Source organism: Lutra lutra, chromosome 4, assembly GCF_902655055.1.
Source record: "Lutra lutra chromosome 4, mLutLut1.2, whole genome shotgun sequence".
In the NCBI taxonomy this organism is placed as follows: domain Eukaryota; kingdom Metazoa; phylum Chordata; class Mammalia; order Carnivora; family Mustelidae; genus Lutra; species Lutra lutra.
Genome location: NC_062281.1, coordinates 142,463,423 through 142,489,650, shown reverse-complemented (window position 1 = coordinate 142,489,650; position 26,228 = coordinate 142,463,423). Strand labels below are relative to the sequence as shown.

At 39.5% G+C, this 26,228-nt stretch overlaps 1 protein-coding gene across 25 annotated transcripts in view; it reads left to right on the top strand.

Annotated features, from left to right (window-relative positions):
- Nucleotides 1-26,228, top strand: part of SGIP1 (SH3GL interacting endocytic adaptor 1) — a 219,656-nt gene that overhangs the window by 79,757 nt on the left and 113,671 nt on the right. For 9 of the 25 annotated variants that reach the window (XM_047726627.1, XM_047726628.1, XM_047726629.1 and 6 more), the window contains 4 exons: nt 11,187-11,250; nt 16,881-16,905; nt 17,901-17,984; nt 23,645-23,701. In XM_047726627.1, the coding sequence (XP_047582583.1) occupies nt 11,187-11,250; nt 16,881-16,905; nt 17,901-17,984; nt 23,645-23,701 (230 nt within the window). Of the gene's footprint in view, nt 1-11,186; nt 11,251-16,880; nt 16,906-17,900; nt 17,985-19,869; nt 19,942-23,644; nt 23,702-26,228 lie in introns of all 25 variants that reach the window. The other 16 variants (XM_047726636.1, XM_047726640.1, XM_047726639.1 and 13 more) reach the window with 3 other exon arrangements.

Genomic DNA, 26,228 nt, shown 5'->3' with positions numbered 1-26,228 from the left:
GGTGTATACAAAACTTTTATTCCCATCTTAAACTTTATAAGAAGCTTTTATGATACAGAGCTGAGAAAAATGAAACGCAGAGAGGTTAAGTTACTTGCCCCAGGAGGTAGAGAAGATATTTGAACTCACATCTCTCAGAGCTCAAACCTACTTTTCATTATAACTACATCTGCTTACCATGGATCTTGATACTTAAATCTTAATGGAGGCTGCTCACCTGCTTAAAATTCTTCCTAATTCTACTCAGCTCCTTCATTCCATTAATAATAGCATAAGAAACACAGAACAGATTTGCCATAAGTCCTTTTATGGCAAATCTGTTCTGTGACCATCTACTCTTTAACATTTTCTTCCATGTCACCAAAATGTCAAATATTTCTTTCTTTTTTTTAAAGTCATCACTGTTTTTAGCTCCTTGAAGTTCTTAATTGCCTTTGGCAATCTCCATTTTCATGCCATTAACATGAACTCTCACACATCAAATCTGAATTTCAAGGTGCCATCCTGCTCAGACCCTTTTGCAATCCAATACTAATGGAGCATATTATCAGGACACACATTTCTCCCAGTAGGCTCAGCTCACTCAGAATGGTGGGGTACCATTTTTGTGCTTACACTAACTACAGAGAACCCTTGGATTTCCTTTGAGTCACATGAAAATGAAGCTAGAGCATTCAGACCAAAGGGCACATGCCCAACAATTTGGGACAACTTTGGTTAGCATTGTGTGAGCAACCAGCAAACATTTGCTGAGTGACTACCATGTGCCAGGTACTGCTAGCACAGTACCTAGCAGTACCTAGTTAGGTAAGCCTGACTCGACTTTCTATACTTCCTAGAACTCACTTTTATTAAGTAGTTCCCATATCTTAGGCAGTAGTCTAGGTACTGAAAATCATAAACATCACAAAAAAATCATGGGAGGGACTGACCTTCATCTTAACAGGTCTTACATTGTTCTGTAAGACCCTATGACAAAGAATCTGAATTGGATTATACTACCTCTATTTCAAACTTAGAGGAAGAGCTGATGTGCAGCGCATCTTAATCTTTCCTGACAGAAATACAGTGACTATCCTAATGAATAGATATTGCCAGTCTAGGGTTGCTGTCAATATGGGGCATTGTGCCCAGGGCAATTAAATTTGCCTGTTTTTTATTACTGAGACTAAATGCTTGGCCTGGGTTCCTGCAGAAAATAAATAATTCCATTACATGCGATTCACCTTTGAGTAACCCTCGGGGCTGATGAAGGCTCAGGCTGAAAATTTACATTTATTACAGAAATAATCCATTTAGCAAACATCTATTGGGTCTCCTTATGTTCGCTGGGTAACATACAAAGATCTCAACATGCAAAGTACAGATTTTGTGTAAGAAATGTACATCCCAATTTTCCTAAAAATGTCTTTCAATTAAAAAAAATAGAGTTGCCTTTTGTTTGTTTGTTCATTTAATAAGAGAACAAAGTAAATTGTGACAACGGACACTAAAGATATTTCAAAGACAGAAGAGTGTGGATTCTGGAGTCGGGCAGAAGGAACTCTGAGAGTGGTATCTCAGTTATACTGGTTCCTCCTCCCGCCTCCTGGTGTAGAATCAATACAGTCAATACAGTAATAACTCCCACCTTATGAGGTTGTATTGGGCTCAGATAAAGAGTTTCCTGATGTATTTCCTAAGCCCTTATAAGTACTCAATAAATGACATCGATTCATTTTTATTTATGTTATGCATTTTGAGCTACCCCAAGCCTCTTGATATGCCATTATACACATTCTTCACCTAAAAACGTGGTGAGGTCACAGTACACCCTTCTCCCCGAGTCTCTATTCAGGTGGGTCCATCCTGTGTAGTTGGAGCTCCTTATCCTTCCCTGATACTTCTGTATACACGAATGAATATCAGAAAACTGAACATCAATGGAATGTATATTGCAAATATCAGATAAAGTCATTTGTTTTTGTTTTAATTATTATACAAACTTTGAGTTTGTTAAATTTTTTTTTAAACAGCTTTTTAAAAATTGTTAAACAAATAGTGATGGTGCGTTCAGCACGCCCCAGGTGTTGCTCTGGATACTACAGGGATCCTCACGACCACCCCTTGAGACGTTGCCTTGCTTTCGAGTCAAACACACCTGGCTCAGATCATCTTATCGCTTGTTTGTTTAGTGACACTCGAAGAGGAACTTAATTACTTTGAGTCTGTTTCTTAATCCATAGAATAGGGGGTTGGTAATGACTTGGAGGCTTGTTGAAAGGGTTAGTCTGTGTAAAGTGCTAAGCACACGCGAGGCACTCTATGAACAAAGGCTAGCTGCCCCTCACGCTTGGTGATCACAGAGCGGGGAACTGGGATTATTCCTCCAAACCTCATGCCCTGTGTCAAATAAATCTTACATTAAAAATAACACGTGGCTCTTAGCTTCTCTGTAAGTTTTGCTGCCAGTGACAGCCACCAATAGGTCAGGTTGGTGTTTGATCCCCTGTCTTTGGATTTCAAATTCCATGCGTTCTGATTCTTTCTGCTGTGTCTCCTGCTTGTGTTTCTGGGAGGCAACATGTTCAGGCTCCTGGGGAGATACATGAGGGCATGATCTGTGCTTCTCCATGAACTGTGGTTTATATACCAGCCTGAAGCAGCTGTCCCTGCCACTGTTCCTCCTCTTGCTCCTTCTTCTTCCTGAACCAATAGATCGCTCTAGAGCTGGCTTTGTGCCCAGGACTTGCCTTGTCCAAGCTCTGCTCAGAAGCAGTTTTGGGAGAGGTGGAAGTGATCCCAGGAAGATGATCTCCAAAAGTAGCACCTTCTCAATAATTTCATAGGCAATATGTTTATATGAGTGTGTTAACACAACGAAGAGTTATCAGTGAAAGCCATGTAAGCAAGATTGTGAGATGAGTGAAGATGAGTAAAGGAGCTCTTTCTCCCAACAACCAAATACACAGATTGTGTCCCCCTCACCCCACAGACCTACTCTCCCCTAGTGTTAGAACCTGGCTTTGCCCTTGGTTCCTCTCCTGTCTGCTGCACCCATCCCAGTTGTCTGACCATCTCAGCCCCTTCAGGGGGATAAGCCAGTAGCTGTAAATGTGCTGATAGGACAATGACTGTTCTAAGTCCGGCCTCTCCTTGTTGTTGTCCTACCAGCTAGCAGTGGAACGGCAGGAATTCTGGATGAGGACAGAAAGGAGGAGGTCAATGGCGGACTCTCCAGTTATATACTCCCATGTGGCAGGACAGCGTCTCTGGTTAAAGCCAGCAGTGTGTTCTGTGTGGCTGGTCCTCAGCTCCTGCCTAGAGGATTTTCACACCTTGATGTCTCCTTCTCTGGACTCAGTTCCAGGACCGTTGCCTCAACTTGTCCATCGATAGGACCAGTCTTCATTTTTAGGGAGAGAAATATTTCAAGTGTGATTTTAAAAAAAGATAAAGCAGAAGATATAAAACCAAGCAAGCCTAAACCCTGGAGGTTCTGACTTGATGATTGACATACATTAATACAGAGTCCAAATTGCTCTTTTTGGAAGTCCCCTCTGAAAATTTTGTTTTTGTAGCCTTTAAAGGGTCAAATTCAGAATTTAGTATTTGTTTAATGAATTCCTATAGAACAGTTGTACTCAGGAGGAAAGAAAATGGATAAAGGTAATTTTTTTCTGCTGTACTGTTTTTTTCTTTATCTACAGAGTTGTGTACCCTTAAAGCCAGGAAGTTTTAAGGTATCTTGATTTTCTTTTTTTTTTTTTAATTATTTCAGAGAAGTTTCAAGAAAAACACTAGTTAACCCAATTTGTGTTTTAAATTTAAAGGGTTTTTTTAAGTTTAAAAAAATACCTTCAAACTTTCTGGACCTGTCATAAGAAATATATTTTACATATGGGCAAACCACATTTTATCTATCCATTTATCTGTTGCTGGAGAAAGATTCCATTAATTTTTAAATTATCGAATAGCACAATAATTTTATTATTGTAATATTATTATGATAGTACAGTTGACATACAATGTTATGTTAGTTTCAGGTGTGCAACATAGTGATTTGACAATTCTATGTATTATGCAGTGTTTACCACAGTAAGTGTTGTTACCATCTGTCACCATGAGAACCATTTCATTTTAAGGGTAATTTTATTCAGAAAATGATAGTAAACTAAATGATCAGACCTTCTTTTATGGGTTTAATTGCATGTGTATAAGTGGAGCCTAAAGGCTTTTGAAGAAATCTGACATCTATTTATAGAAGCTTAAGTGTAACAAGTATTATATATTCAGAAACTCATGAGATAGTATTGGGCCTGACCTATAGATTCAGGGTTCATTTATATACAGAGGGCAATTGAAACCATGTGATTGTCCCAGGGAGAGAGTATAGAGGAACCTAGGACAAAGTCCTGAAGAATTTCAGCATCTAGGGAGCAGCAGGGTTAAAGGAGCCTTCAATTTCCTTCGTGGAGATGGTGATAATAAAACCTAACCTTGGCCACCCTCAGGCTCATCATCATTTGAGAAGAAAACACGCCCCCCCTACTTTTTCACATAGATGCAAAGCAGCTGGTCCATAGGTAGGACCTCAGTAATGGTAGCCAATAATATTGAAGTGATAAAACAACTTCTGTATTTTGTGTTTGTGCTATCACTATTGTCAATTTCTATGCCTACGGCTTTATTTTATTATCTGGTAACATCATATCCAGGACGTCCTATTTTGAAATGAGCTTTCCCACCCTCTTAGAAAATCAGTCTCTTTTCAATTTTGTTGTTGTTCCCAGACACGACTGGCTCCTATCATAATACCGAAGGAAACTAAAAGAAATCTAAATTAGATGGAGAGGAGCTAGAGACACAGGCTGTACTTCATCTGTGACTGACCCGAGATTGCAGTTCTGCAAGAGGACATTCTCACTTCTGCAACTTGGAAGAGAACCATTGTAGCCCAAGATCATCAAGACAAAAAGTTCTTTCTCTTAATATCTCTTTGTTTTGGTATTGACAAGGGAATAGTTACTTTAAGTGATTCCCCCCCATTTTTGTTAAGTATAGTTGACAAATACTCATGACCCAGCCTAAAAACAATTCTACTGTAGAAATTGACTTTAAAGTTTTTATGAAGTTCTGGAATCAGAAGTGGCTATTGTGTTTCTGAAGCTTATTAGATTATCAGACATAATGTCTTGAATTTGTTATTCCTCTAAGATCTTTGACTATTATTACTCTCTTTAAAAAAATTTCTTGGAATATTTTTTAATGAACTCTCAAAAGTCATTACAACACCTGTACATTTACTTTTAACACAGTTGGTACGATTGTTTTTCTTCCTGGATCATCTCGAGTAGCTGTTAAGATATAAATAACTTCTAAATCTCATTACTTTGTTTGCTTTAGTCTTTTAGAGTTATCTTCATAATTTCCCAAATTTCTCAAATCTTTCCACTTCTCAAGGGGGAAAAATGTTTCCAACATTTTCTTTTATTTGACACTTGATTAGTTCTATTTTTCTGGACTGTCACATCTAGTATATTCCTCTATATATTCCATATATAGGAATGTATTCTAGGTACAGGAAATATAACTTTCTGTGAAATTAAAATTACAGATTGGCATAGTATTTTGTGAATGTGTGCAAATTCTTTCATCCCTTAATATTGACTGATTTATTGTAGGCTGAGAGATTGAAACACAAAGAAATAAAACTTGTATTAAACTATGTACTTAAAAATGATGCTGGGGGCACCTAGGTGACTCAGTTGGTTAAGCTTCTGATTCTTGGTTTCAGCTCAGGTCATGATTTCAGAGTTATGAGATCAAGCCCCATGTTTAGCTCCACACTCAGTGCAGAATCTACTTGTCCTATTCCCTCTGACCTTCCCCCCCACTCTAATTATCTCTAAAGTAAATAAATAAAATCTTTTTTTTTTTTATGAAAATGTTGCCAGAAATGGACTCTTTCTCCTGAATCCTGATCCAGTGCACATTTCACTGGAAAATGGACAGTTCATTGATGTTCATGACTTAGTTCATGTTGGCTGTTGTCCAAATTTGGTGGTCAAAAACAGGACAGAGCTTATGGAAAACTACTATTGCTTGTTCAGTTACTAACTTAATACAAGAGTTACTGGAACTTATGTGTATTTACTGATCTATTTGGTAGAGCATGCTGTCTCTCATCTCATGGTCAAATTACAGAAAATGAAATGACTTGAAAACATAAAATAATGATAGCATTTGTTTTATAGTCCTATAGAAATCAGTAGTGATTGATGAAGTATAGCATTCTTTGTGATCCCAAACCTGAATTAGAAGCATGGAGAGGCCAGTAAAGAGACTTGAACCCAAGAAAAATTATGACAAGGAGATGATGATTGTCACTGTATTTTTCCTATAAGAGGATAAGGCAAGTAGAGGTGAGAAGGAAGAAAGTTTTTAACAATTCAAATTGAAAATGAATGAGGAGAAGGTGTTCCTAGATATTATGGGTGGGTAGTTTTAAATGTCAGTAAGTTTTCCTATAAAGTCATGTGAAGAAGAATAATGAAGAAGAGCTTAGCTTAATGTGGGAAGAGGTCTTTTTTAAACAAACATTGACATTTTGAAGACCTAGGGATCTTAAACAGAATGACTATTAAAATACAAAATTAGATTGAATAGAGGCATTTTGGAGATTATATATGAGTAGAATCCTGAGAGCCTGATAATGAATAATTCAGATAATCTGAGCAGTTTGGGCTGACTCACATGTTTTGGAAGAAGGTGTCATCAAGTCTCTGATTCTGTCAATGTTTTTCCCTTTGTTCCACCTGTTAGTGCCAAACAAATCCTGAAATTCAGGGACTTTTCCAGTTCCAATTTGTCAAAAAAACTTTCCAAACCACCAGTAGCAAGTCTAAGGGTTTTGTTTTTGTTTTTGTTTTAAATATTTATTTATTTTTTTAAGAGAGAGAGTGTTGGTGCACAAGCAGGGGGAGGGACAGAGGGAAAGAGAATCTCAAGCAGACTTTGCTGAGCTTGAGACCCAATGTAGGGCTCAATGCAGGACTCAGTTTGGGGCTCGATGAAAGGCTCAATCTCACAACCCTAAGATCATGACCTGAGCTGAAATCAGGAGTCACACACTTAACCAACTGAGCCACCTACGCACCCAACAAGTCTAAGGTATTGAAATATAGAGGCATTTAGTATATTTGAATGATACTAAGAAACACAGCCACTTTGTCTGTAGTTTCATTTGTTAATATCTTCTCCCATTCTGTGGGTTGCCTCTTTGTTTTGTTGACTGTTTCCTTTGCTGTACAGAAGGTTTTTATCTTGATGAAGTCCCAAAAGTTCATTTTCACTTTTGTTTCCTTTGCCTTTGGAGACATGTCTTGAAAGCAGTTGTTGTGTCCAATGTCAACAAGGTTACTTCCCATGTTCTCCTCTAGGATTTTGATAGATTCCTGACTCACATTGAGGTCTTTCATCCATTTGAATTTATGTTTGTGAATGGTGGAAGAGAGTGGTCAAGTTTCATTCTATACATAGCTGTCCAAATTTCCCAGCACCAATTATTGAAGAGACTGTCTTTTTTCCACTGGATATTTTTTCCTGTTTTGTCAAAGATTATTTGACCAAAGAGTTGAGGGTCCATATCTGAACTCTCTACTCTGTTCCGTTGGTCTATGTGTTTGTTTTTGTGCCAGTACCATGCTGTCTTGGTGATCACAGCTTTATAGTGAAGCTTGAAATCAGGCAACATGATGCCCCCAGCTTTGTTTTTCTTTTTCAACATTTCCTTAGCAATTCGGTATCTTTTCTGGCTCCATACAAATTTTAGGATTGTTTGATCTAGCACTTTGAAAAATGCTGGAGGAATTTTGATTGGGATGGCATTGAAAGTATAGATTGCTCTGGGCAGTATAGACATTTTAGCAATGTTTATTCTTCCAATCCATGAGCATGGACTGCTTTTCCATCTTTTTGTGTCTTCTTCGATTTCTTTCATGAGTGTTCTGTAGTTCCTCAAGTACAGATCCTTTACCTCTTTGGTTAGTTTATTCCAAGGTATCTTATGGTTCTTTTTTTTTTTTTTTTTTTTGGTAAAGACTTTATTTATTTATTTGACAGAGAGAGACAGATCACAAGTAGGCAGAGAGGCAGGCAGGTGGTGGGGAGCAGGCTCACCGCTGAGCAGAGAGCCTGATGTGGGGATCGATCCCAGGACCCCGAGATCATGACCTGATCTGAAGGCAGAGGCTTTAACCCTCTGAGCCACCCAGGTGCCCCATATTTTATGGTTCTTGGTGCTATAGGAAATGGAATCGATTCTCTAATTTCCCTTTCTGTATTTTCATTGTTAGTGTATAAGAGCAACTGATTTTTATGCATTGATTTTGTATCCTGCCACATTACTGAATTGCTGTATGATTTCTAGTAGTTTGGGGTGGAATCTTTTGGGTTTTCCATATAAAATATCATGTCATCTGCAAAGAGAGAGAGTTTGATTTCTTCTTTCCCAATTTGAATACCTTTTATTTCTTTTTGTTGTCTGATTGCTATTGCTAGGAATTCTAGTACTATTTTGAACAATCAGTGGTGAGAGTAGGCATCCTTGTTATGTTATCCAAGATCTATAAAGAACTCCTCAAACTCAACACCCAAAAAACAGATAATCATGTCAAAAAATGGGTAGAAGACATAAACAGACATTTCTCCAAAGAAGACCTACAAATGGCTAAAAGACACATGAAAAAATGTTCATCATCATTAGCCATTAGGGAAATTCACATCAAAATCTTAGGCATCCTTGTTGTGTTATCCAAGATCTATAAAGAACTCCTCAAACTCAACACCCAAAAACCAGATAATCATGTCAAAAAATGGGCAGAAGACATAAACAGACATTTCTCCAAAGAAGACCTACAAATGGCTAAAAGACACATGAAAAAATGTTCGTCATCATTAGCCATTAGGGAAATTCACATCAAAATCTTAGGCATCCTTGTTGTGTTATCCAAGATCTGTAAAGAACTCAAACTCAACACCCAAAAAACAGATAATCATGTCAAAAAATGGGCAGAAGACGTAAACAGACATTTCTCCAAAGAAGACATACAAATGGCTAAAAGACACATGAAAAAATGTTCATCATCATTAGCCATTAGGGAAATTCACATCAAAATCTCATTGAGATACAACATTACACCAGTTAGAATGGCCAAAATGATCAGGACAGAAAACAACAAGTGTTGGAGAGGATGTGGAGAAGAGGAACCCTCCTAAACTGTTAGTGGGAATGCAAGTTGGTGCTATCACTTTGGGAAACAGTGTGGAGATTACTTAAGAAATTAAAAATAGAGCTACCCTATGACCCTGCAATTGCACTACTGGGCATTTACCCCCAAAATACAGATGTAGTGAAAAAAAGGGCCATATGTACCCCAATGTTCATAGCAGCAATGGCCACAATCACCAAACTGTGGATAGAGCCAAGATGCCCTTCAACAGATGGATGGATAAAGAAGATATGCTCCATATACACAATGGAATATTACTGCTCCATCAGAAAGGATGAATACCCAACTTTTGTATCAACAGGACTGGAGGAGATTATGCTGAGTGAAATAAATCAAGCAGAGAGAGTCAATTATCATATGGTTTCACTTACTAGTGGAGCATAAGGAATAACATGGAGGACATTAGGAGAAGGAAAGGAAAAGTAAATTAGGGTAAATCGGAGGGGAAAATGAACCATGAGAGACTATGGACTCTGAGAAACAAACTGAGGGTTTTGGAAGGCAGGGGGTGGGGGAATGGGTGAGCCTGGTGGTGGGTATTAAGGAGGGCATGCAATACTGCATGGAGCCCTGGGTGTGGTGCATAAACAATTAATCTTGGAACACAGAAAAAATAAAATTAAATTTAAAAAAAAAAAAAAAAAACACAAGCCGGGGCGCCTGGGTGGCTCAGTGGTTTAAGCCTCTGCCTTCAGCTCGGGTCATGGTCTCGGGGTCCTGGGATAGAGCCCCACATAGGGCTCTCCGCTCGGTGGGGAGCCTGCTTCCCCCTCTTTCTCTGCCTACTGTGACCTCTCTCTCTCTCTCTCTCTGTCAAATAAATAAATAATTAAAAAAAAAAAACCCACAAGCCACATATGTGACTATGAAACATGTAGGAAGTAGGAATCCCAGATAGAGCCTTGATAGGATAAAAATGGAAAAACCAAGATTGTGTTTGGTTTGTCCAAGATGGAAGAAGGGAGTCTTGTTACCCCAATACTGCCTGAATGATGTTTCCTGGAAGGTATTTTAAATCCACAAAGACTATCTGGTACCTATACTAGGTACCAGATGTATATGTAGGGAACATAGAGAAGGGATACTGGCCTCTGTCCTAGAAAAGCTCACAGCTTATGTGGGAAATTGACATAAGAACTAAGTGGAACAGTTTGATATATTATAATACATCTAAGAGCAACATTTTGGGGGGGGATGGGTCATGGAATTGTCAGTTTCTTACACCACTAGGACTGTGAGGTCCTCACAAAGGAGGCGGCATTTGGCTGGGCCTTGAAGGATGAGTTCTAAATATCTAAATAGGAAAAGCACTTCAACCAGAGGTAAGACCCACATATAGAAGAGAGAGATACTGGAGTACAGATGTTGGGATATGTCCAGAGAATGGTTAATAATCAGTCTTGTCACAAAATTGAGGACGTAGAAAAAGATTAGTTGGGATTATGGGACACAAGATGTGTCCGATTGATGTAGCTCTCTTGTTATGGTTCATGTGACCTGTGTTTTGGAATTGTCCTAGTCTCGGGAATATGTCTCACCCCAAAACTCCTCTTCATCTAAATCTATGATTTAGTTTCTTGGCAAAAGACCAATTTGGTGTTGAATAACAATGATCTAAGAAAAGCTTACAATCTTTTCTATATCTGGCCCTGTTCTCCTTTTCTCTCAGGTTGCTCAGAGTGCTAAGAATTTAGAGTGCTGAGTCTTTGATAAACATCTGTCAGAAATAATAATGAGTCGTATGCACGTGCACACACACAGACACATACATACCAATGAAGAAATTTTCATTGCTTTTTGAAAGTTCAAATTTAACTGGTATGTTGGAACTTTAAAAATATCATTCCCTTGAATGTTGCTAGGGACACTCAAATAGAAAATAGATTTCCTTGACCCTTTGTTGTTTTCCCACAGGATTGAAAAAACGTACAAGGAAGGCCTTTGGAATACGGAAGAAAGAAAAGGACACTGATTCGACGTATGTACTTTGGGAGGGCACAACCGCTCAGCTGCAGCTGAGGGACCACACGTGGCCGTGTGGAAATGCACATATGGGGTAGTCAGCTACACATCAGAATAAAGAGCCCATTAATCCCCTTATTTGGCTAGAATCCTCGAAAGAACATTAAAAGATGGGAAAATCAATAGTTCTGGGGACATAGGTGAAACTGGAGAGCACTACCTTTATTTCTCACCTTTAGGTTTTCATTCTGTACATTTTTATCATCCATAAATTTGAGCACAAGATCCAAACACTGCTCTGTGTCCTTGTCCTCCAAGAACTCCTAAATCGTGGGATAAAACAGCTACCATACCTAAGAAATATCTTTCATATAACAAAATGAGATAACATAGTTGAAATGCCTCATTTGGTACCCAGTACTTAGTAAATGCTCAGTAAATGGCAGCAGACGCTGGTCTGATTCTTACTAATATGAATTAATATGTGGTAAGTTGCATATGGGCAATTAAAAATGAAATTTCATGGAAATTTGAGGGTGGGTAAATTCACGTTTGGACAGATGATCAGTGGAATCTCAGAGAGGGATGAGCCTTGAGTTTGGACTTGGAGAAGATGAAGACAGGTATCTCAGGCAAAGGGAACAACAGCCAAAGCAGAGAGATGGGAAAGTCAAGTAGGTATTCAGGACAAGATAGCCAGGATTGTTTGTCGACCTGATGGCTACAGGGAAAGGTGGGAATGGATGTCAAAGCTAAAAAGGACATCAGGAGCAGTTAGAAAGGTCTTTAAGAGCCAGGCTGAGGTGTCTGGGCTTCCTTCCTTAGGCAAGGGGCAATCTTGAAGCCTTGAAGGCTTTTAAACCAGACGGTGCAAAGAATTTTGTAAGGGGAGGAAGCTATTTTTGTGTGTGTGTGTCTAGATCTCACATGTTAAAATTTCCTGTCCTTACCTTTTGTTTATGCTTTTCTTTTGACAAATAATTATCACATAGAAATTACATTTACCCTAGCCCTGCAAATTTTTCAAATGATTGAATTAGGAATGTATTTCTGAGAATTATATAATTTCCAATACTTCTTAAGAAATTGTCATTGTCTAGGAATTAACCAGCCAGAATTGGGGATGGTACTTTCACCAGAAGCAGAAGACTGGGGCTCTCATTCCAGTGCTGCCCATAGCTCCTTGGCCTTTGGGATCGATTTTCCTTTCTTGGGCCTCAGTTTACACTACATGGAATCTGACTCCCCTAAAGGGCCAGACACTGTTCCAGTTCATCTCTCAGTGACATCTGTCATCACCTACTATGTGCCACGTCTTGTGTGGGACTTTAGTGGACACATCTCAGGAGAACATATTAGCAAACAACACTAAACCATTTTTCTTTGAAGGCAGTGTCTGTAACAGATTACACAGTCTCTGCTGTGTAAAGAAGGTTCAAAAGGAAAAATAAAAATCTCCCTCAAAAGGGGAAAGGAGGGACGCCTGGGTGGCTCAGTTGGTTGAGCAGCTGCCTTCGGCTCAGGTCATGATCCTAGCGTCCTGGGATCGAGTCCCACATCGGGCTCCTTGCTCGCCGGGGAGACTGCTTCTCCCTCTGCCTGCCTTTCTGTCTGCCTGTGCTCACTCTCTCTCCCTCTCTTTCTGACAAATAAATAAAATCTTAAAAAAAAAAAAAAAAAAAGGTGGAAAGGAATCATACAACTTCCCCAGGGCAGGCTGAGCTAATTTGCAAGTGGCCAAAGCATTGCTCTTCATCATCATTTCTAAAGGTGTGAAAATAAGGAAATTACTCCTCAAAGCTTTGGGTAGACACCCCATATCTCTCTGAAGCACCCTCTCAAGACATGTGTTTGTAAAATCCTAACCATCTCTTCTTAACTTCTTATCATTTGAGCCCCCCAAATTACTTACATGATAGCAAATTAGCCATCAACTAGTTCTACCAGCGATAATGGCCAAAGGACAGGCTGTTTAGTGTAAACCTTTGCTTTTCATGAACCACTGCTCTCTAACTGGGTCATACATCATTCTTGCCAAAGGCTGAGAAGATGTTCTGGCAATTTGCTGTCCCTTCAGCTTTAGGCAATGCTTCTGTTCGTCTGCAATCATCGAAAGCTTGTTGATGCAAACCGTTTTCAGGACTGTCACAGCTCTGTGAGTGTTGCCAAGCAACCTGCCACAGTGAGTGGCCAGCCCCAGCTCTAGCCGATTCAACCTCCTTAGACAGACAGTGGGCTTAGGACCAGCACTCCTTGATTTGATCATCGTTACAGTGGCCGAGAGAGGAAAGGAGCGAGCCAGTGCTAAGTCCTCGGCAGGCCCTGTACAGGGTATTTTCTATGCACTGATATCGTTTTTAATCCTCAGAGTGATTCAATAAGGTCAGAAGTAATATCTCAATTTAGAGAGAAGAAATCAATGCCAAAAGGGATTAGGTAACTCTCTGAAGACTATCTGGAAAGTAAGATTGGAGCCAGTATTTCAGTCCAGAAACGAGTGTCCATTCTTTATCACTCAGAAGAAGAAGACTAGTATCATCAAGTATCATCAAGACCAGTACCAGAGTAAAGAGAAGGGGCAGTGGTTGCAAGGGGTAACTGACACTTCTTAAAATAGACACAAAGGTCCTGAGGTAGATGATTAGTTTTAAAAGAGAAGTCAGTAGGGGCGCCTGGGTGGCTCAGTGGGTTAAGCTGCTGCCTTCGGCTCAGGTCATGATCTCGGGGTCCTGGGATCGAGCCCCGCATCGGGCTCTCTGCTCAGCAGGGAGCCTGCTTCCTCCTCTCTCTCTACCTGCCTCTCTGCCTGCTTGTGATCTCTCTCTGTCAAATAAATAAATAAAATCTTTAAAAAAAAAAGAGAGAGAAGTCAGTAAATATGAGGGGTCTGCTGTTAAAAGGAAAAAAAAATTTTTTTTAAATACATCTAAAACTTCGTAAAAAGGGGTTAGGAAATGAACTGGAAACATTCAAGAGTCTGAGACTGCTAACATTACTCCCCATTCTAGGTCAGATTGTATAATAATTTTATTCTAAATAACATTTCATGAGGGTTTACTATATTCTAGGCACTATTCCAGGCTCTTCAATCCTATTAACTTATCGAATCCTTTAGTAGGCCTATGGGGTATTTGCCAGTTTCATGGCTATTTAGTAGATGAGGAAATTGAGACATCAAAGGGTAAAATGACACAGTTAGGCATCTAAGTTGATTGAATCCAGGCGGTCTGGCACTATAGCCAGTGATCGTCACCGCCACGCTCACTGCCGCCATGCTAGCAAGCACCAGCCTCATTCCATCAATGGTAAAGACAAAGACAGAGCAGGACCCAATGCTGGCATGTACAATTACAGTGTTTCTGATTAAAATTTTTGAAATGCCATCCTTATAGCTACAATATGCATGAGGTTATGTGGCCTCTCATTTAGATTCCCTGTTGATACACACTTGTACTTCAACCCATAGTGGGCAACGCCTTAGTCAGGCCTTTCTCCAGAGCCTTGTCTTCTCTACATCTAAGACTTGCTGCAAAGACATCCCCACAAGGGTCAGTGCCTTTGGATATATCCTGCCCCAAAGTTGATACAACCACCTCTCTCTCAATTCCTTTAGCACAGGTTTACTACCTGAGTAAGAAGTGTTCTTTTTTTTTTTTTTCAGTGTATAGATCTGAAAAGGGAAAGCTGTTTTTTTTTTTAAGATTTTATTTATTTGAGAGAGAATGAGTGAGAGAAAGCATGAGAGAGGAGAAGGTCAGAGGGAGAAGCAGACTCCCCAAGGAGCTGGGAGCCCGATGTGGGACTCCATCCTGGAAGTCCGGGATCATGACCTGAGCCGAAGGCAGTCACTCAACCAACTGAGCCACCCAGGTGCCCTGGAAAGCTGGTTTTGATGAGTATGGGTCAGTACATTTTCTCTGTGCTTTTTATCCAACCTGGGCTTATTGTGCCTATGGTAACCCACTGGATATACTTACCTGTCTCATTCTTTTTATGATGAGCATGTCTTCATTATTTCTATCCCCTTATTCTAGTCTAGTGCCTGGCCCATTATAAGCACTCAACATTTGTTCAGTGAATGATAACTTTTATCAATTTTTTATCTTCCTACTCTTCTATTTTAGGTGAAGTTTCTTTGAACCAACTAATTCCCATAGCCAGGTTCAAAGACCCTAATATTTCTGTCAACTACTATGGGTCTTTTAAAATCTGGGTCCTTTCTGCTTCTAGCCCGTGTATCACTGATTCATGTCTGCATCCACGCAGACACAGAACTCGTTATGAAAAATGATGTACCCTCCCCCAAGTATTTTGTAATCCAAATGGGATATCTTGCTAAATTTGAAGGGGGTGTTACTGGGAAAGGGGAATCACATCTCGGAACCCAAAGAATATGCCACCAACTCTCTGCATCTCTCTCTCTCTTTCTCCCTCTTCCTCCCTCCCTCTCATCTCTCCTCCACCCCACCCTGTGAATCAATAAGGAACGTTGTTACCTGCTCCCACCTCTGAAAAAACAGTTTCAACTACACCAAACTCCACAAAACTTCATAGTTTCCCTCAAGCACTCATTAAGTTTTTCTTCCAAATAATGTAAGTGCTCACCTAAGCATAATCCTGATCTCCATGTTAGTAGAATGACATTTTTCTGGCTCCTTGTAGGGGGAGCTAAAATAGGAAATCAAAAAGAGACAGTGACTACCCTCACACCTCTCCCTTCCTCTGGCTCCTCCTGTTCAATTTCCCAGAGTAACGGTCATATTACTTGCTAGGAAGTCTAATGGGACTGCGAGTGGCCAGTTTTGTGTTCTCAGTGAGGAGATACCATGAAAGAGGAAAAAAATGATAACAAAAGAACGTTTGTAAATAGTATGTGTCAGGAACTCATTATAAGTTCTTTATATACCCTATCTTATTTAAACAGGCTTAGAGAGATTAGGTAATGTATTCAAGGTCACAGAATTAATAAGTGGTGGAATTTGGATACCTAGATCCATCCTACTCCACAAGCCTTACTTCTAGGCACTACCCCACAGTGTCACCATGGATTAATGATCCTGGACTTTGGCCATCAGTGTGAGCCATTTAGCAGACATTGTCCTCTATTTCCTGCTCCCCTATAATCAAAGGAACAGGTAAATATAGAAATAGGGGGGAAAATATAGATTCTCAAAGTGAAGAGAAAGACACCATAGGAGTTCCTTTCTGTAGGGGGAAATTCAGGACTTCTCCAAGGGGAGAAGGTGAGAGCGGGCAAGTCAGTTTCAATTCTTTGTGGTAGTTTAAATGGAGTCAGCTGAGCGGGACAGGTTCTTAATAAACTCCCCTCTCAAAAGTGGACCAAGACATTGCACCAGCAACTCGTGCCTTTTGGACACCAGCCTTTAATGAGAATCTGTCCCACCCTACCCAACCCCAGCCCCGCCGCCACACACACACACACACACACACACACACACACACACATCCCATGCTCTAATATCATCCAACCAATTTATTTTGATTTTGGTTTCATTAGCTGGGTTCACTGGAATGGGAAAGCAGGAAAGGGGGAAAGAGATGGTTTGTGAATCTTACTGTTATACTTTAGTCTATGTAGCAAGAATGATTCTTTTCCTAATAGCTACCCATTTCTTGTCGTTACAGGGGTTCACCAGATAGAGATGGAATTGTAAGTATTTAAATGACCATTTTCAGTAGGTTTGCGCTTCAATATATACTATGTTGAAATTTCTTAAAGCCCCCCCTTTTTTTTCTGGAGGGAGAGAATAGCCTAAATGACTTTTCAGACCTCTTGCTGTTGTAATTTTCTGTAGTAATTGCATGAGACATATAAATGAAGTCTTGGTCAAGTTAAACTTATTTATTGCATTCACCTAAAACCCTGCCCCAGAGTAGGCAAGCAAACCTCATCAATATGGTGGGTCAGAAGCCAGAGAGTTCCTGCAGGGGCTGCTATCATTAACTGTTATTTCATTTCCAATTTAATGATATAAAAGCTCATTATGTGAGAATGTTTTTCTCCAACAGAGGCCACAGAGTCATAATGGAGCTGAGATCCAATAAAATTGAAAGAAGCTTTTCCCCTTTAGTGAGTTGTAGATACATTTTCTACATTAAATTCCTAAGTAGGGAATGGTCTCAAAACCACTTATGCCTGAATTTACAACCTGAAGGAGGAAAATGTCTCCACCAGGTTTAGATTTAACTGTAACTCTGACTCCTTGTGGGCCACCAGATTTCTTGGTTTTTTAAGAAGTCTGTGGCACATGGGCTTGGATTGATCAGAGTTGAGATTATGGGAATCTGTACCAACTTCTAAAATGACTTCCTTAGAATCTAAATCAGATGCCTATTCAAAAGGTTCAAAAGAACAGCTGTTACTGAAAAAAAAAAAATGGACTCACATTAGGCTCATTGGGCTGGAGTGGGAACTAAAATCTGGTGGTTAAAAATATTTTTTTTTGAAAAATCGCCCTTTATATTATTATACCCAAATTAAGGTGTTAATTGCAGCGACAGCAGAAGATTTTCTTCCACACTTGACTCAGGGTTCTGAGCTTTGGGGTCCCTTTTGCATTCATGTAGTTCTCGCCATGAAATGTTAAGAAAATAGACTGAAATTGATCAGACATTGGGTAACACTATAATCAAGGCTCTATTCAGCAGGGGAAAAAAAAGACCCAGAAGACTCAGCTTCTCCTCACCTCTTGCTTCTGGCTCAGAGCCCTCTCGTTAACTCTGTCTCAGGTACTCTCTTGCTTCTGTGTCTTCTCTCTGCTTCTGTCTTGGCCCCCTCCCTGGGTTCTCTGGTGCCCTTCATTCTCACCTCAGCAAGCCTCCGTTAGCTAGCTATTCTCTGCTTTCTGTCCCCGCTGCTCCCAGGCTGGACTGCTATCTCCTGCATCTCTCGCTCTGCCACCCTCACTCAGGCTTATCCTTTTTTCTCCGAAGCCCGTCCCCTCCTGCCCTCCCCCACCTCCTCATCCCCTGGCCCTTTATCGTCTCTTAGGCCCCATCGCTACCTCGGTGTTCTTTGCCCTTCTAGCGACCACCAGTTTAATTCTCTGGTAGAATACGCAGCCCTGGCATGCAGTTGGCAATTATGAGTATGTGCTGTATTAAAGAGCCCAGCCGTGATTCTGTGGATGCGTGGACCCTAGTCAGGGCTTTATACCTGAGTTCCCCAACTTCTCTTTCTCTGCCATTATTCCAAGTCACGTAAGGTTATTTATCAACCATTGTCCCCTCCTTGTCCCCTAATTGGAAGTGCCATAAATATCAATATCACTGGGCGTGATTTTAGGAAAGAGGAATTGCTTAATTTTGATTTCTTAGGAAATAAAGCAGACCTGCTTGGGGGAAAAAAAAAAAAAAAACGGCTCCATTCGAAATAAATGCCATGTTCTCAGAAGCAGGACATACAGCTTCCTAGGTACTGGAAATTATTAGCCAGGTGCTAGTTTTACCATCTGGAAATACTCCCCAAATATTCCTCATTTACTGGGGTCACCAAATTTTGAGAACTCCTTATCACATCGGTGCTACAGGAGGCCAAGATTCTGTTTCCATTCAGTCCTTGGCGATCTCAATCAGACTTTGTTTCACACTCAGACTGATGTCTTTAATACCTTTGTGTCTGTGAACCCAGGTGTACTTTCTTTTACCTTTTACCTGGCTGATTTAGCTTCCAAATTACTGTCTTTTGAAAAGTATCTGACACTAGAAGGAATGGTTTCACTGATGTGCTTCTGCAAATGGCAGGAGTTGGTGCACACACTTAAGGCTTATAATGGCTTCACAAAAAGTTCAATGTATGAATTATTATTTAATGTGTTTCCCAAAACTTAACGAAGCCCATCGCTGGTGACAATGCTTTCGAGGGTTAGTCTACTGAGGCTCCGTGGCAGGGCTGCGTGTATGAAGGTGGGCTCGCCTTGCTCCCCACTGGTGAATGTGATCCCCAGCAGAGCCGCCCATCGTCATGTCTGAGACTTCAGGCAGCTTCGTGACAGTGCATTCTAACCCGGAGGCAAACTCTAATTTGGGCAGGATGCACTCAGACTTTTTCCTAAGCACACAGACTGGGAGCACAGGGAGTCACAGCCACGGCTGGGAGGAGATCTCTGCTCATCCCCAACACGTGTGCAGGGAAGGGCCCAGATTTGGAGCTGGCAGCTGTTCACGCTGTACATATTGCCAACACTCAGCAAGGCTTCGATAAAGAGGAAGATATGGTAGCGCTAGACTTGTCAGACTTCTTTCTATTGGAAATAGGAGCATTTTTATTGGGTCTCTTTGGTGTGTCCTTGTGTCTGTTCTCTACCTGTAAATTAAGTACTGGCTGAATGAGGACTAGATCCGCGGAAAACCTAGTGCCTGGGATGCATCTTCCTTCTTTTCCCTTTTTCTCCTGGCCCAGCCACACTGGCCTGCTGAATAGAGCCTCATTATGGGCCCCAAAGTCCACTCTTTGCTTAAGGAACCCTGCCAAGATTGGTAGGCCCTACGATTTGGCCTAGAAATTGTTTCTTCGATGGTATGTTTGCTGACTCCATGTGATTCTTTATATGTGTCTTGAAGAACAAACAGATCCTTTAACAACTTTTTTCTACATGAAAACAATCAATTCCAGCAGCCCAGCCCACATGAACCACCCTACAATAACAAAGCAGAGTGTGCGCGTGAAGGAGGAAAAAAAGTTTCGGTAAGGACACAGATTTTAGTTTAAAATTTCCAAGGGGTTGTAGAAACAGTGAGTAAAATCCCAATTTGAAATTTGGAAGAAAGCAGTAGCATTTATTTAATCAATTTAAGAAGACTTTCTTAGGTATTTCCAAATTACTCTTGAATATCCAGGACCAATTTTTAAATTAGCCATATAGACCTTATATACTGACGTCTGAAAATACTTTTAAAGAGTGATCGGGTATAAACAAGACATGTGTTTCCTTTGTCTTAGGCAAAGTAGAGGGATTCACATTTCTAAAATACTATGCTATCTATAAGGAAGCTTTGGCTATAATATAAACATCACCGTATGAAATAAGTAGTCATTTATGAGGATAAGCACCGTCTCAGTAGCATCAGGAATTTGGCAGGACCCTGACTTGTGGGAACCAATGCACTTGACCAAAGGATGGTGAGTCAGGGCTGCTGATCCAGGCCCAGACCATATAGCAGCTATTGCTGCATTGTCCAATATGGTAACCACATATGCCTATTCAAAATTCAGTTCCTCAGTGGCACCTGCCACATTTCAAGTACTCTATAGCTACTTGTGATGGGTGGCTACCATATTGGATAGTGTACATACAAAATATTTTCATCCTCACAGACAGTTCTATTGAACTGTGCTATTCTGTAGGATTATTTACAAAGTGAGTCAAGTCTTGCCTCAGTGACAAAAAGATAATATTTGGGTAGTATATCCTGCATTTTTAATACTTCATGTCCAAGGAACATATGTGGCCATGAGCTGACCTTGGAAAAGAGGAGCATTCACAGAGGAAACTGAGAGCTTTGACTAAGGTATAACTGAACCCAATTATTACTACACTTATTGATTTAGCTCATCATATTATCTGAGAGCAGATAATAAGCCTGGCTAAAGTAAAATACCTATTAAAGCATGACTAACATTGATACGAGCCTCAATTAGATAAGAGTCATATTAGAAAACTTACTTATGCTAATGTAGGATTTAAAAATATATAGAAAAGAAAGAAGTAAAAGAATACACAACTTCAACTCCAAAATAAAAATTGCTGTTTATGTGTTAGTGAGTACCCAATATTGCTTTTACTATGAAGCCTAGTGTTTAAATGATATTTTCGTATTTGTATTCTTTCTTGCTTCCTCAGTGTTTTCCAACTGAAAGTCAAAAGAACCATTCCCTTCCTTTTTACTAGTATGAGCTTTTCCTTGCTTCAGTGGTTTAACCAGGAGAATTGCTTTTTCTCTTGGGGTTTGACCAGAAGAATTTCAGCCAGGCTCTAGCCAAGCTTTAACTTGATAATTTCCACTTGTGAAACCAAATATATCTGTAACAGTCTGCTAGTGTGAATGAGGCCAGATTATCCGTTCCTCTGATAAAGCCGTGTGTGCACGTGCATATGTGGTGAATCTGCCCCAAAATGTATTGTTTATGATTTGTTGTTCGTGTTTGGTATATGTGTTAAGTGTTCCTAGTTTAAAGAAATTTTCTTTTTATAGGTTTTACTTTCTCTTCATCTCAATCTTCCATATCAGTTTCCATGGAAACTGGGAAAATTTTCACTCAGCCCAGATCTAGAAAATTCAGGAACTTTTATCCATAATGTTGAATATATGTTCTCAGGAAAGATACACACACACACGCACACACACACACACACGCACACACACTTATTTATTTATTTAGCAGAACATACAAACTATCTGAGTTGTAAAGGGCTTTGGTTATGGAGATGAGACTATTATGGAAGCCAACTGGAATATTGAACACAGTAATTTACCTAATCTGTTTGGTTTTTAGATAACAATCCTTTATTTTGGAAAATTGTTTAAGAACCAAAATATATATTAATAATAATACTATAGTGATAATACTATAGTAATCACAAAATTATAATACTATAGTGATCACAAAATTCATGAGTTTAGTTCTTTGGAATCAACTTAGTTCATTTTATTTCCCATTATTATAAATTAAATTTCTATATTGAATTTATTAATATACTTGTTAAGAAAGATTTGGAGAATTTTGCAAAGAAATCATTTGGAAACAGATTGGTGAAGTAGGAATTTAAAAAGAAAATAGGAACCATGCCCATTCTCCATGGGAGAGATCTGTTATTATTAGATAGCACATTATGTAATGGACCATGTCCTTAGCTGCATAGCTTGTAGAGGTACAAGGTTGATGTGGCAGGTTTTAAAAATTCCCTGTGTTCAAAGTAGGGAGAATATCACCTAAACACTAATCCAATAAAGGCAATTCTGTGAGAAGGCCTAAAATGGTATAGTCTGACAAAGTATGTATATAATCTTTGTCAGGAGCAAAATAGAGGGTCACAGAGCCTATGTGCCTGGGTGCTGGAAGAGCAGAGTTCTTATATTTGCACACTCTGGTGTAGAGGAAGAGAGGAGCACGAACACAATATCTATGCCTTCCCCACTGTTCACCCTAACAAAACTGCTTGTTCTTAGAATGCCCAGTCCAACATTACTAACCAATGATACTAACCAATGATAATGGTTACTAACCAATGATAATGGTTACTGGGTTGCCTCTAATCAACATTTCTAGTGCCATGCATACACGAAAGGCTTACTTCTCCTACCTATTTGTCAAATTCAGTGTTAGCTGTTCCCATTGTACTTCCAGTGGACTTTATCTGTGATTGTAAAATTAGAAGTCCTGTCCTCACACCTCATGCTTCACCATTTGACATGTGCCGTTCTAAGATCTGCTAGTGCTTGGTGACATACCATTGTTCTATGTGCTAAGTACAGGAATGTTGTTGAATGGACTCTCCATTACCAACCTGATTTGTGTTTTTGTCCTTTGCTCACAAAAAGGGAGGAATCTTAGAAATTTCCACATGTAAGATGCCACGTCCTTGCTCAAGTGCTTGTGGCCATTATCGTGATTATTCTAGGTGCTAAAATAGAACTTGAATAGAATCCAGAGAGTAATTCTGATATCTAGTCATCTTTCAATGATGTATGCTCATGGAGGTGTAGAACGCATAGACGACAGAAATCCACAATCAATCCTTGAATCCTATTTTAATAACTTGATAAGAAAGACGACTTGAAAAGAAGATCAATACTATTTTTAATACCAAGGAGCCAAATTAACTTGCAGTTGATTTTTTTTACATTCTATCAAGGGGGTGGTTAGGAAAAAGTTGAGTCAGTGTTAGAGGAGCTAAAGCAAGGTTAGTTAATGACTTGAACACTCTCTAGACATGTTGGGACCAATTGTACATGAGAACAACATAGAAGTCAAAATGTCATATATATGTATGTGTATATATATATATATATATATATACACACATATACATATATATATATATGTATGATTATACCCCCTGAAGGTATAGACGATGAAATTATAATGTAGGTACTTCTAATGTTACTGAATAAAATTTAAACAGATAGCTATTACCATCTCTATGCTTAGGTATCCTACAGTCTTTTGTGAAATAAGTCTGTAAGCTCTTTTATGCAGTGTCACGGCAGCTCAATTTACCATTCAGTTACACCAATGTGGTTGCTTAATAGGCTGCTCTAATTTGTCTTTCCAGTGCTGGATTTTGATAGCTCTTGCTAAATACAGATAAGAGTTAAGTGTTCTTTGTTCCTTTTTTTTTTTCAATTCAAATGTTTCTCTTCTAAATTTATTTTCAAATTTATTGCAGAAGAAAAGCAATGGGGCACCAAATGGATTTTATGCAGAAATTGACTGGGAAAGATACGTGAGTATCAGATTGTTTTTTTTATTATTTCACAATTTGAAAATGAGTTGAGGCATTCTCTTAATAGAACATAGAAATAAGTGAACATTCTCTGTCTCATTAGGCAGTGCCTGACACGCTTAGGTGGTATAGAGGTTAAGAGCACTAGAGTCTGCTACACTGGGTTCAAAACCTAGCCCTTCCATATATCAGCTATGTTACCTTTGGGATGGTTGTTTGCAGACCAGCAGAAATTAACTCAGTAGTTACTTTATAACATAGTTGAAAGAATTCAATGAGCTAATTATTTGCAGGTTATTTTAGTACCTGCCTAGCCTGTGATGTGTGTTTTTTAAAAATGCTTTTTAAAATATTATCTCTAGATTTTGCCATCCTGGTTCTTTTTCTAAGTGGCTTTGAGATTTAAGTCAAGTTAGTTAACTTCTGGGGTTTGGTTCCATAGTGTCTTAGTCCATTCAGGCTGCTATAACAAAAAATACCATAACTTAGTGGCTTATAAGCAATACAAATTTATTTCTAACAGTTGTGTAGGCTGAGAAGTCAATGGTCATGGTGCCAGCAGATTTGGTATCTGGTGTGTCTGGGTTGAGGGCCCACTTTCTGGTTCACAGATGGCCCCTTTCAGCTGTAAGCTCACTGGGTTCTCTTTTACAAGCGCACTAGCCCCAACTATAATGGCTCTTCCCCAATGCCCTAATCACCTCCCAAAGGCCCCACTTCCTAATACCATCACTTTGGGGTTTGGATTTCAACATATCAATTTTAGGGGAACACAAACATTCAGACCTTAGCACAAAACAATTACTAGAGCCTCAAGGTACAGACTCTTTCCTAGGTCAAATGACAATCACTTGTTGCTTTCAGGGAGTGAGTGCGACTCAGATGAGACCTAAACTCTCCACCTGATTCCCCCAGAAACTGACTTACATCATCAACATCTACTCCACCAACCTCAACAGAACAGCCACAGTCATTCTTGAGTTTTTAATCATATAAAATATATAGATCATATTCACATCAAAGATCATTTCTATTGTACAGCAGGTATCCAAGTTCACAACCTTACAAAATGCCTTTGCATGTGTATCTGTTAGATGAATGTCTTGACCCAATCTCTCCTATTATAAAATTAAACTTGATGTTAAAGATTTTGCATATTTCTTAATAATCATTTTATTTTTACAATAAATAATACCATCACTTATTGGATAGTAACTATTAGTCAGTCATAATATTAAATGCTATGAAATCCTTACCATCTTAAAAATCAAATACATTATTGGGGCACCTGGGTGGCACAGTGGGTTAAAGCCTCTGCCTTCGGCTCAGGTCATGATCCCAGGGTCCTGGGATTGAGCCCCACATTGGGCTCTCTGCTCAGCGGGGAGCCTGCTTCCCTACCTCTCTCTCTGCCTGCTTCTCTGCCTACTTGTGATCTCTGTCTGTCAAATAAATAAATAAGAATCTTTAAAAAAAAATCAAATACATTATTTGCATTTCATAGAAAAGAAAGCTGAAGCTCAGACAGGTTAAATTCTTGATGCTTCCCACCCCTCCGCTCTAAAGCATGTCACTCTGTCAACCTCATCACCTGATCCTCTCAAATCTGTTCCTCAGGACTGGGACCTTTTAGACATTTTTAGCAGTTCAGCTCCCTAAAATCTATGCCAGTTCCCACGTTACCCTAAATCCAAATAATTCACAAATAATGTTATAAGAGAAACTACTAAATATTAAGAAAATGTGATTTAGTTTCCCAGAGATAATCCTTCTTTATCTAGAAAGACTTTTTTTGTATTTTGTAGGATTCTTTAATACAGAAAAATACCCTAAGCAAATAAGCAAAATATTCCTATCCTTAGGGATACACTAAGAAAACAAGAAGTATGACAATAAAAATACCACATTACTCATCAAATCACATATTAACACATCTAAACCCTACACTCTAATGCTATCCCTGGTCAACATGTGAATCCTTAAATGAAGCATAACTTCCCCCATATTCCTTCAGTCCTGAAAACTAATTAGGTCATGAAGGAATTGTTGTGGTAATTCTACATTAGACACCACTTTCTCTAAGTCATAAGAAAGGTTTTATTCTTAAGAGATGATGTCATCTTGCTTTTGGCAGAGAGAAGTGAGAGAAGGAAGGCCCCCGGGGAGGATATGACCTTTAAGCAGAGCCCTTAAGTATAGAAGGAGTTCACTGGCTGAACATTTGAGGGAAGAGAATTCCAGGTGGAGAGAATGGCATTTATGAGGACCCCAGAAATGGGAAAGAGTTTGTGTATTCAGAACATAAAAGTTAACAATGGAAAGAAGACCGAGCTGCTCAGGGGCATCAGGGAAGGGACTCTCAGACCTGAGCCAGGTCACACAGGGCCGTGGGCCACACAGAGGCACTGGGCATTTATTCTAAGTGCAATGAGAAGCCAGGGACAAGTTTTTAGCAGGGAAATGACCTCAACACACTTACATTTTTAAAAAAGTAAACTTCAGTACTGAAGAGGGAGACAATGAATGC